At 39.3% G+C, this 13,412-nt stretch overlaps 1 protein-coding gene across 2 annotated transcripts in view; it reads right to left on the bottom strand.

Annotated features, from left to right (window-relative positions):
- LOC127626228 (sodium/calcium exchanger 1-like) overlaps positions 1-11,853 on the bottom strand; it is a 67,234-nt gene extending 55,381 nt beyond the window's left edge. Inside the window, exons 1-2 of one of the 2 annotated variants that reach the window (XM_052101863.1) lie at positions 11,729-11,853; positions 547-2,404 (exon numbers count right to left, since the gene is read on the bottom strand). In XM_052101863.1, coding sequence (XP_051957823.1) covers positions 547-2,366 — 1,820 coding nt within the window. In that variant the 5' untranslated portion in view covers positions 2,367-2,404; positions 11,729-11,853. Of the gene's footprint in view, positions 1-546; positions 2,405-6,200; positions 6,338-11,728 lie in introns of those variants that run through there. The other variant, XM_052101861.1, reaches the window with a different exon arrangement.
- Between the last annotated feature and the right edge of the window lie 1,559 nt (positions 11,854-13,412).

Genomic DNA, 13,412 nt, shown 5'->3' with positions numbered 1-13,412 from the left:
GAGATTTGCAAAGGAAAATTATCATGAAAAAAGGTCCTCAACAGATACATCAAGGGGAAAAACAAGATTATCAAGATTAAAGTGATAGCTCAACCAAAAATGAAAATTATGCACCATTTCCAAACTGGTATGACTTACTTCCTTCTGTATAACACAAAAAGAGATGCTAGGCAAAATTGTAAACTCAGACGCCATTCACTTTCTTTGTAAGAAAAAAAAGATGCAATAAATGTAAACAGTGACCAACATCTCCTTTTGTGTTCCACGATAAAAAGAAAGCTATACGTGTTTCGAAAAACATGATAGTGAGTCGATTTTTGGGTGAACTATCCCTTTAACACATTGGATGGCCTGAAGACCTTGGTGCATGTTCACGATTGATGAATTTGCATAACTAAAATTTGTGTGGGTGTGCTACTCAATCAGAAGACTTTGTGGATTCCACTTTGAAATTGTGAAATAATTTGCAATCCAATATAAAGTTTGTTACTTTGCACCAACAACGCATTTTGACTAAATGGTTAAAAGGAGAAAAACAACACTTACGAAATCTCATCATTCTGGAACTCCAAGACTCCATGGGTATCTTCAAAGTCCTCTCCTCCACCTTTCGCTGTGCCTTCAATGGTTTTATAGGGAACAACAACAACTCCACGAGCTCCGGAGGTGCGCACCACCTTCACTTCCATCATCCTAATGCTTTCACTGACATGAATCATCGGTTCCTCAAATGTGAAGATGCCTGCATGGTCATCATCAAAGATAGTCACAGTAGCTGTTGATGGAAGGCCAAGACCGGCTAACGTGTCCACGTGATTGGCACCGGGGTTCCCATTGTCTGTACCTTCAGATATGACCTTGACATTGCTGAGATGGACCAGGAAGTGTTCATCTTCTTCGAAAATGTCATCGTCAATAATGTCCACTCGGATCTCCTTTTCGGTCTCGCCTGGTTTGAAGATTATAACACCGTCAGTGAACTGGTAATCAGAGCCTGCGTTGGCGGTGCCATCCTCAGTGCGGTAATCCACTGACACGGTGCTTGTCAAGTCGCCGCCACGTCGTACCACATTCAAAGCTACGCTTCCACAGTTCTCGAGACACTGATATGTGCCGGGGTCAAAGAAGATCTTGGATGAAATATCATTATCAGAGACTTCCGAGCGAAGTTCGTGGGCGCCAAACGCTTTCCTGGCTTGGTCTGCTGCATGCCTCTTCAGAATATTGCCAGCGCCAGTCATAAGCCTGGTGGCCTGACAGCGGTAGAATGCACGACTCTTCTGTTGATGGCTGAGGACTTGATAGTTGGCGAGTTCGATCAGCTGCTCCATCTCTTTTTCTGGATGTTTTTGTTTCAGTTCCTTCAAAATCCTGGCCATTTCTCTTCTAGCCTCTTCCTCGTCCATTTGTTTTTCTTCAATATCCATCGCGACGTCTACGAATTCCTCGCCGTGAGAGTTAAGCATCCCGCTGTCCATTTCGATATCCGCCTTGGACTGCAGCTCTGGCTCACCTTCTGTCTCAATGATCATTCCTCTTTGCTTTCCTACTCTGTACCGTTTATAAACATATTTGTAAAAGAGAAGTCTGCGGTCTGCAACCCAAGCGAATAGGACACAAATAGGAAAGAAGAAGAGAGTGAGGAGTCCTTCCCAGACCTCGACGATACCTGGAGAAATCACCGCCAGGATCAGATAAAGCCAAGTATATGCAAAGACACTCCAAGAAGCTGTGACGAAGAACACCCTCAGGTGCTTGACTTTCCGATGCTCTCCTTCTGGTACCACGGAGACGCAGAGACCAATGATGACAAACATGTTAAAAGCTGCACTTCCCACAATGGTGTTTGGGCCAAGCTCGCCTGCGTGAAAGTTGTGCCCACATACTTCAACCACGGAAAGCAAAATCTCTGGGGCCGACGAACCCAGAGCCATGAGGGTAAGATTAGAGACGGTTTCATTCCATACACGAACAGTAGTGGTTGTGGTTTCACCGTTAGGCTTCTTGATGGTGATTTCTTTCTCCTGGGATGTGATGACCTCAATGGAAGCCATAAAGCGGTCCGCAATGATGGACACCCCCAGGAACATATAGAACATACCAACAAAATACACAGTGGCTCTGGCCATCTTGTCTCCAAAGGATGGGTTCAGTGGAGTCCACATTGGCAAAATCACCCCCTCTTTGCACTCAGAACTTCCACCACAGGTCTCAGGCTGAGAAGTTTCATTAGGAGACACATCTGTATCCAAGTTCAATTTTGAGCTGCCTGCAGTGGCTGGCGTGAGCTTGTGAGAGAAAACTAAGAGGACGATGCTGAGATTGAGAGCGAGACAAAAATAGGATGAAGTCCCAGATTGGCCCATGTTCCTGGTGAGGTATTTTGTTCCTGCTCGTCCTTACCCTGCACAGAAAGAAATTGCGATGAGGATTGTTTAGCAAGATGGTTGAGCAGAATAAAAGACAATATGGAGCAAGAAAAGTTCTTGAGGTCTTTAGATAATGCACTGATTGGATAAGCAAGAAAAACATAAAAAAAAATTGGCTAAGCCAAAACCAGATGCATGTCTGTGCAAGCATATCTGATGTATCCCATTCGTTCAGAAAAACACTCAAACTTGTAAAGCAGCTTTATGGCGTCCAAAAGAAGCATGTGAACATAACTATATTCAAATTTTTAGCATGTGAAGACATTTAATACCCTAAAAAAAAAATTCCTCACAGAATTTTCCAGACCATATATTCAAGTGAAGGCTACACATCATTCTTGGTGGCTTTAATTAGAAATTCTCAAGTAAAATGTACTTTGCAATACTTATACTTCAAGTCAATTTTACTAACTCTTTGTTTGTACATTTTACTCAAGCCATGCTTTTAAAAGTTTACTAGCATTTAAATAGCCACGTTTCCACTATCAGTCCAAATGAGGGTCTGCTAGAGCCAGGGCCAGTTGTGTTCCCACTGTCACTTCAGGGGCTTCATCGTGCCTCCTCTGGGCTTTCTCTGGGCCAACGGTCAATGGCCTTTGGCCTACCAATTACCTTATGGCCAAATAAGGCAAACCGAGGATTGAGGCAGGTTCAGTGTCATAGGCGGAATTTCACCGATCTTGTCAGGATATGTTTCTAGCACACAGCGGTACAGATTCAGGAAAAAAAATTATAAAATTAAAATGCGGGCACAGATCAAATCCGGTAAAATAGCCAATGGACAAAGTGGTGCCCAAAGAAATTACTTTCCATAGTGAACGTACATAGACGGTGTGATGGGACATTGTCCCATTGTTAGTGGAGAGACTGCTGGGAACACCATGGCAGTTGCTGAGTTGTTATCACTAATTTATCTTGTGTTTATATTTATTATAATGTTTACATTCTATAGATGAATAGATGATACCTCTGCTTGCGAGTGTGTTGGCACCAAGGCGGCGTTTTAAGGGTGGGTTTTAGGGCAACGCTGCAGGGATGGATATTGGCCAGATGGTGGGAGCGCAGATCGATTTTGGTCTTGCGGCTCAAGGTCCGAGGCTGGCCAGTTGATAGCCCTGGCTTGCACTGGCACGATAGTATTAACGGCTAATGGTACCAAATGACACATGGAAGCCTTCCACAGGGAAGCTATGTAGTCTATTAGACAACATCACCTTGTTTTAATGGCAATGAAACAAGATCCCGAGCTGCGCACATAAACCCGAACACTTGGTGCACAACATACAATGATGGTAACAACAAAATAATTTTTTTTTATCATGAACAGGCGTTTCATGCGTTTCCCAAAAGATGATGCTCATCTCCTCTTCCTCTCTGACACCTAAGGGTGCTCTCGCCCACGCCACGTTTTGCGTAGTACCGCACATGTTGTGTAGCATTTCTGTAACCATTATCACTTTTGGGGGTAAAGAGCAGATCTCCCTTTGATTGGTGAATGTCCCTAAAGCGCAGCTTCCACGCGTCTCCTTATTTAGCGCTCCACAATAATGCGGTGAACCTCGTTATATTCAATTAACGCTTGTTGTCATTAGCAGGACCATGCACAGGGTATCCACTGTCTTCACTGATCCTGGAAGCTTTAATCTCGAACCACAGAGTCAATTTTGAAAACGAAAAATTAAAATCCACATTTGATGAATTAATATATCGTTCCGCAAATTGTTTTTATTTTTATTTTTTTCTCCCCTTTTCTCCCCAATTTGGAATGCCCAAGTTCTTGATTTGGCTTAGTGACTCAATCTGGGTGGCGGAGGACAAATCTCAGTTGCCACGCGTCTGAGACCGCCAATGCGCATCTTATCTCGTGGCTTGTTGAGCGTGTTACCACGGAGAACGCGCGCGCACGTTCATGTTAAGCGCAGTTTTGGGAAACGCACATAAAAAAAAATAACGAACGTTTATAAAAGCGCTCGAAGAAAATGCTCTTAACTCTTGAGATCAATTGTTATTTGGAAACGGGACACTGGTCATTTTGACTAGAAAATGAACTTTAGACTTCACAAAACAAAACGTTATCAAACGTAACAACAAAATCAACATGTAAATAAACTTGCAAACAGTGAAACCATGCAAGCTCATTAATTATTCAAGCATGCTGGCAACAATTCACTGTATATCGGTCTGCCTCAATCTGCTATATCTCGTCAGCAGATTGTTCAAAATCCGGCAGCTACATTTTTATCTGTGATTAAAAAGAGGGATTACATTCCCCTGTGTTAGCTTCTCTACACTGGCTTCCCGTTAAGTTCAGAATTGATTTTAAAATTGCTGTCTTTGTGTACAAGGCCCTTTCGGCCTTGCACCTAAATACATTAGTGACCTTCTGCACTCTTACTCTCCTCCAAGAAAGCTCAGATCAGGTAATTAGCTTCTTTTATCTGTCCCCCATTGGTGCTGCATGTCAAAGTGTGATTGAGCCTTTTCTGTTTGGAACAGCCTGCCCTTTCACGTAAGGTCTGCCCCATCTTTAGCTATTTTCAAATCTACCTGAACACCAGTTTCTAAAAGTTAAGTAAAATGTACTTATTTTATTTACATGTGAAATTGTTCTACTTGATACATTTTGTGATTCCACAAATGTCTAGAACTATATATTCTTCATAAAATCAAGCTGTTAAAGGGAGTTATTACTGAATTATAATAATTGCATAAAAATTATAATAATCTACCCTTATTTTAAATAGTTTTAAGAGATCTTGAGGCCCCCCCTGGAAGTGTCCTGAGGCTCCCTAGTGGGTCCCGACCCCCTGGTTGAGGACCACTGGTGTACGATACAATATAATATCAATAGTACAAAGTGGCATGTGAAATATGAACGTTAACACGTATTTACTGCGCTAAAATCCCTTACTAACCACATTTGTGTAAAGTTATATCCAATTTTACAACTTCTTTGCCATGGCGACAAGGGGCGGAGCCAGGAGTTTTTCACATGGGTGGCTAGGCAGGGTCCAGCGATCAGTCTGTGGTGGCACATCGTTGGTGGGGGTGGGGGGAGGGGAGCTTGGTTCGTATTGTCACGGGGGGTTGGGGGTTTGGGTGGATGGGGGGGGGGTTGTATCACCAGACCAGGGGGTGGGGGTTCGTATCGTTGGACGGGTGGGAGAATTCCTTGGGATGCATACAGGGACGAAGCTAGGGTGGCCAGGCTTCGGTCCAAGGTGGCCACGGCCGCCCCTGTCCACCCCCTAGCTCCGCCCCTGATGACAACGTAATGCCATAAACCCTAAAATTACCATAAAAACAATTTAAACAACTTTACAGCTCAAATAATACCCAACTTTTAACAGGAGAATTAATATAAGTGCTTTTATGAAATTATAAGCATCACATTTCTGCCTTTAAACCCTCCAAACATTGTCCCCCATTGACTTCCATTGTAAGTGACTCACTGGAACCCAGATTTCTGAGTCGATTTTTATTTATAATTTTTTTTTTTTTTTTTTTGGTAATCAACATTATGCCGCAAATGCTGTATATATTCTTTTAAGAAGTGTTTTTGAATGGAAAGATGTGCACAACTGGCTGTTGAACTTGAGGACGCAGACAAGATGATTAATCCCTGCAGATTTACAAATACTGAACGAATAATGATGAATCACACAGTCGCTTTTCACACTATTAATGAAGGTAAACAAATTCACAAACATCAACAGACCGGCTCAAACAGTCACATCTTCAAATTCAGCGCAAATAAACATTAAAATGTACCTTTCAAAGCTATTTTTCCCTCAGCCACATGTAGATGCAGATGCGGAGATTCAATCAACCGGACCGTTTACCGGCTGCGCTCATTCGCAGAGTAACGGGACCGTCCTCTCTCATCTTCTGCTAGTGTAATCTCTCCCGTGTTAGTTCATCCAGAGAGTGTGTGGCGGAGAGTTGCAGGCTACTTTTCCGAAGTGCTATGAGCATATTTTCCGATTTCCGTACGGAATTGCATGACTGACCGGAGGAGGGGGAGGCTCCGCTGGGACAGTGCGGTGGCATCATGCCAGTCCGACACATGCATTGGAGAGACTGAGACAGCAGAATGACACACGATGCAATACTCTATATGGATTGTTCTGGTCACACTTTACATTACATTGCAGTGGCTATCCAGTTTTACACACATGGCATGTGATTAGCCTGCTAGAGTTAAAATGAAAATAAAAAATGACTTATAATTACTGTTATAATAATGAATAACATTATTATACATTTTAAACAACAGTTTAAAAAAAAAAATATATATATATATATTCTATATGCTAGAATACTATATGCATACTATATAGTAAAATAAATAACTTGAAATTGTGTTGTAACATGTAATAACATAATATTAATTGTAATAGCAATTACCTCCAATGTAATGTAATGTGTGACCATTGTATGTTATATACACAACAGTTAGTTCCGGTCCTCGAATCTGATTGGATGAGAGATGTTCCATGAGCACTGATGGTGTGACAGCATCATCACTCGGACGCTTCACTGTTTGTGCATCACTCCACTTGTGTTCGTGCTGTTCTAAACTAAAGTGTAAGAGTAGTGCCGATCTGTTAAGAGTTACTGTATAAGTGTCTCTTACGTTAATTTTTTTGGCATTACATATGTTAGCCAGCAGGTGGTGGCAAAATATAATTTTGGTGTGTAATATGAGCCAGTTGGTGACGTGAAGTGAATCCGTCAGTCATTGTTTACGTACAACAGCGCTCCGTGATCGCTCGTATTACTACTACACGACTACAGCTAGAAAATAGCTTTAAACGGCTTTAAACGAACAACTTCAGCATTACGGCTCATCACAGCTGAGAGACTCAACAGATTGATCAATTACACAATGGGTGTTTAAAATGGCGCAGGACAATGCAGGTTCTATATTGAATGACTCTTGCGCACCGGCTACCGCAAAATAGGGAGAAATACCCCCCCCACTTGGACGCTACTTTTCCACTGAGAAATCTGATATTCAGCAAGCGGACAGCATCTCTGCTTGGGAGTGGCAACAGGTGATCGCACATGCTAGGTCTCTCTCTCTCTCTCTCTCTCTCTCTCTCTCTCTCTCTCACACTCTGTCTCTCTCTCTCACACACTCCCTCTGACTCTCTCTCTCTATCACTCGCTCTCTCTCTCTCACTCACACTCTCTCTCTCTCTCACACACACTCTATCTCTCACTCACTCACTCTCACTCAATTTCAATTTCAATTTAAAGTACTTTAATGGCATGATTGTGTTTACATACAATATTGCCAAAGCATTAATACACAAAACAGATAATGACAAGACAAATAATAATAAGATATAATTAAAATAAGGTGCCAGGTAATGAATCAAATAAAATAAAAACTATAATAAAAATATACACTATACAATATAAAATAAAATATGCATTTAACAAGACATTATGAACATAAGAAAATAAAAGTATTGTGAATGAAGTACATTAAGGCAGTAATGCACTCTCTCTCTCACTCACTCACTCTCTCTATCACTCTCACTCACTCTCTCTCACTCTCTCTCTCTCACACACACACACACATATCCTTGTTGAATCCTGAATTTACATTTTTTAATTACTAACGGAGTTGTGGACGCATCATTTGTTTTGAACCAAAAACGGCAGATTCTGATCCGTCTTGTAAGAAAGTAGTTCCATGCACAAATGCTTTTTTTATGACCGTACTCGTACTTTCATAATTTTTAAAAAATGTACTTTTTCATTGAACTGTTGTATATAAGCGATATCACACTCGCAATCGTGCTATATGGCCCTATATCAGCACTGCTGTAATTACTTACGGCACTCGAATCACAGCAGTGCTGATATAGGGCCATATCGCACTCTTGCTCGTGTGATATTACTTAAATAATAATGACACAAACACCCCGCGTGTCCTTTATACATTGCACATCACAAATGTCCTTGTTTAGAAGCAAACAATAAATGAAAATATGTTTTTACTTCTATTTATTGTTATAATAATGAATAACATTATTATACATTTTAAACGTGTGACCACTGTATGTTATACTGTATACTGCAGAATCAAAATAAGCTCAAATGGCCATAATATGTTGGATATATGAGATAGATGTATATTTATTGTTCATTTTACATTTAAAAATGTCTGTGTTGCAATATTTGGTTATAATAAACTGGCAGTACAGAGTCTTGCCATGCAGCTCAGTCTTTATGTTCGTGACATAGTACTGCAGCTGTGGAAAAGACACTTTTGTGCCCTGTCTTGAGTCAGTGTTATGCCATGCCAGGTCATATTTGCCAGTGATGTGATCTCTGATGTGATGTGTCTAACTGCGTTAGGCCAATATGACCTGAAGGGCGTCCATTAATTTAAATCATGTGTCTTATTTTGCCGATGGTTCCCGAGATGGAAACAATGCAGATGTGAACTACTGGAAATGCAAAATGCACGCATACAGTAGAAGCTGCCTTGCATGCTTGTTGTGCATGATGTGATTCTGTGTGCAATTGGTTTTGAGGGTTGGCTTGAGATTAAATTGCACACACAGAAGAGATGAGAAAAGGAGAGATATAAATAGCATCCTATGCATGGTCCAAAGTGTACAAGCATGGAAATGGCTGCTTTTGGTAACTTCAACAAAAACACAATGTCATCATAATCAAGAGAGAGGGAGAGAGAGAGAGAGAGAGAGAGAGAGAGAGAGAGAGGCAATGGCACACTCCCTCTATATCATGAGGGGATTTTATATTGTGGTAGAACATTATAGGAATATTCCAGGTTCAATACAAGTAAGCTCAATTGCAGCATTTGTGGCATAATGTTGATTACTACAAAAAATTGTTTAGATTTGTTCTTTTTTCTTAAAAAAAAAAAATAATAAAAATCAAGGAGACAGTGAAGCACTTACAATGGAAGTCAATGGGGACCCTTTTTGGGGAGTTTAAAGGCAGAAATGTGAAGCTTATAATTTTATAAATGCACTTAAATTAAATCTTCTGTTAAAATGTGTGTATTATTGGGCTGTGAAGTTGTTTAAATCATCTTTTTATGGTCGTTTTCGGGTTTACGGTTTTTTTTAAAGAAAAGGAAGGATTAGTCGAAATATATATATATTTTTTGGTAATCAGCATGATGCCCCAAATGCCATCGATTGAGCTGAACTTGTGTTGAACCTGGAATATTCCTTTAACAGCAAGATTACGTACAGCGGGTTCCAAAAGACTGAAACCACAACGAAAATGGAAATAATCAGAACGTTTCAGAATTTGGAAAATATAATACAATAAAATGTCATGATGCAAAATGCATCTGAAATATTTAAGATTCTGCACTATTTCTAGGTCACTGATCAAATGAGCAAATTTGTGACATTTACAATGTACGAAAGGTCAAACACAAGATCCTCTTTAGGACATTCTGGAATAACACAAATTCTAAGAAATTCTGAAACTCACGTTTATTGTTTAAATCAACTATAATTTGTAATTACAAGCATTTCCACCGGTGGATTCAGATGTTTGGACCCCGCTGTATGAGAACAGTTTATACCATACATGTAAATGTTTCAAACACCCCACGTGTCCTTCATTCACTGCACATCTCAAATATCCTTGTTTAGAAGCAAAAACTAAATGAAAATATGTTTTATTTCTATTTATTGTTATAATAATATCTAACATTATTATGCATTTTAAAAAACAGTTTTGAACATATAAATACTATTCTATATGCTAACCTACTATATACATACTATATAGTAAAATATATAACTTGAAATTGCATTGTAACATGTAATAACTTAATATTCCTTTTAATAACAGATAATAACATGTAATAACATAATATTACTTGTAATAACATGTAATTACCTCCACAAAATAAGTACATTAGCTGTAGTTACTATTACTCAATATCTACATTTAGTAAATACAGTAGCATGAGCAATTGAATGTAAAGTGTGACCATTGTATGTTATATACGTATAATAACAGCGCAAACACCCCACGTGTCCCACATCTCAAATATCCTTGTTTAGAAGCAAACACCAAATTAAAATATTTTTTATTTCTATTTATTGTTATAATAATATATAACATTATTATGCATTTTAAAAAACAGTTTTGAACATATAAATACTATTCTATATGCTAACCTACTATATACATACTATATAGTAAAATATATAACTTGAAATTGCATTGTAACATGTAATAACATAATATTCCTTTTAATAACAGGTAATAACATGTAATAACATAATATTACTTGTAATAACATGTAATTACCTCAACAAAATAAGTACATTAGCTGTAGTTACTATTACTCAATATCTACATTTAGTAAATACAGTAGCATGAGCAATTTAATGTAAAGTGTGACCATTGTATGTTATATACGTATAATAACAGCGCAAACACCCCACGTGTCCTTCGTTCATTGCACATCTCAAATATCCTTGTTTAGAAGCAAACACCAAATGAAAATATTTTTTATTTCTATTTATTGTTATAATAATATATAACATTATTATGCATTTTAAACAACAGTTTTGATCATATAAATACTATTCTTTATGCTAACCTACTATATACATACTATATAGTAAAATATATAACTTGAAATTGTGTTGTAACGTGTAATAACATAATATTACTTGTAATAACATGTAAGTAGTTTCACAAAATAAGTACATTAGATGTAGTTAGTTTTACTCAATATTTACACTTAGTAAATACAGTAGCATGAGTAATGTAATGTAAAGTGTGACCATTGTATGTTATATACGTATAATAATGACACAAACACCCCACGTGTCCTTCGTTCATTGCACATCTCAAATATCCTTGTTTAGAAGCAAACACTAAATGTTCGAATACAACTTGCCATGAACTTTACATCTTGTTGCCTTGCTGCTTATGTCAGCTTTCGCGTCAGTATTACAGCTGTGTTGTAGAGGCCTTAAAATGCGGTGAGCTCACAACTGACTCAGTGAGGTGTTTAATTCCCCTCTAAGATGACTATTTCAGCTCATGATTCCACAGATATGCCTCTCACAGCTGACCTGGCTGGCAAATCCTCTCCATCGTAAATCAAATAAATAAATGAGCAAGAGCATGTTGTTACATTCAGTTACTTAACAATCTTGAAGCTATTATACACACACTTTAAACCCTCTAAACCATGGTGTTTCATCCAATAAAATACTATTTAAATGCATTTCTGCTTACCTAAGAGCCCCCTAAAACAATCAAGCCCTTGGACTCACCTCTGTATTCCATGTGGTGCATGAGAGAGACTGTCTAGGAAGAGGAGTTGTGGCCGATAACTTGTCTAAATTTAACAGAAACAGGCATTGTTCCTGGCCTGATGGGCCCTGTGATTGCCTCTAAACATGGACAGCATAGTTGGGTTGCTGCTTATCGTTCTCCTCTCCCTCAGCCACTTCCATACAAGGCTGTGTCCCTTGTGAAGTGCTCCTATCTGCCAGCTTCTTGTCGTTAACTGACACATGCAAGATAAAGGGGCTCCGCTGGCAGGTAGCGTTCTTCTCCCTGTGTGTGTGGGCATATGCGTGTGTTTGTGAAGAAGGCAGGAATGCATTGAGCACGTAAGAAGCACCCCTGGTGATTTTCCACAGTTCCCAGGACCCCAGTTGGAGGACATGACATCTTCTGATCCCGTGAGATATCCTGAAAGGTTTAGAGAAGCTGGCTTATGTCCTTGAGTTGGAATAAGACCAGATGATGTTTTGATTGACAAACTGAAGGCACGTGATATGAGACTGTAGTATGGGAACTGCAATATGCATTCTCAGTGGACTTCCTGCCAAAGTCATCATCATCATTATCATCATCATCACTGAATACGGTATCTTTATATGGTTTGTTGACATTGAGTGTGTTTACATGCACATTCTTACACTGATTATGCTTAATAAGTCGACAACGTGTGAGGTCATGTACAGTAAACATCATAAACGGCATTCAAGTCAAGGCCTTACAAAGTTTTAAAGGAGTATTCTGGGTTACATAAAAGTTAAAGGGAGAGTTCACCCAAAAATACAACGTTTCTCATCATTTACTCACCCTCATACCATCCAAGATGTGTATGGCTTTCTTTGTTCTACTGAACACAAATGAAGATTTTTAGAAGAGTACGTCAGCTCTGTAGGTCCATACAATGCAAGTGAATGGTGGACAGAACTTTGAAGCTCCAAAAATCACATAAAGGCAGCATAAAACAAATCCACATGACTCCAGTCTTTGAATATATGTCGTTTTAAGTGATGCAATCACTTTGGGAGAGAAACAGATCAACATTTCAATCCTTCTTTACAATAAATCTCCACTTTGTGAAAATGTACAAATCTAAAAAATGTGCTTTGTTTGTGGAATGGCATGAGGGTGAGTAAATTAGGAGTGAACTATCCCTTTAAGCTGAAATTACAGCATTTGTGGCTTAATTTTAACTCTGCTGCCTCTCCCTGAACCTCTAATCACTCACTGCTGATCCCAACCCAGCACTTATTCACTCCACAAATACTCACCCCACCACTCCATCGATGTCTAGTCTCCGCAAGGGATGCTAAGACTAACTTGCTTGTCAGAATCCCTATGTGAAGCTGTTTTTGTACCCTCAAATCCCTCATCCTCCATTTCCCAAGGCTTCATCTTCTTCCTTCGTCGTCCTGGAGTGGCGATCCTTCAGCATTCTCCCTGGGAACACAAATTCTGTCCTAAACTAAGGTGCCAATCCCTCTATCAATGCTGACTTACCTGAAAAGTATCATCTTCAATAAAGCTCCCGCGATTGGCTTCAACCTGTCATCGGTTTCTGTATGTGTCATGACAGAAACATTCCTCCTTTCTTTAAAACAGCAAAAATCGAGGTTACAGTGCATCACTTACAATGGAAATAAATGGGGTCAATCCATCAAATATATATATATA

Source organism: Xyrauchen texanus, chromosome 32 (assembly GCF_025860055.1).
Source record: "Xyrauchen texanus isolate HMW12.3.18 chromosome 32, RBS_HiC_50CHRs, whole genome shotgun sequence".
Taxonomy (NCBI): Eukaryota; Metazoa; Chordata; class Actinopteri; order Cypriniformes; family Catostomidae; genus Xyrauchen; species Xyrauchen texanus.
This window is presented reverse-complemented; position numbering and strand designations above follow the sequence as displayed.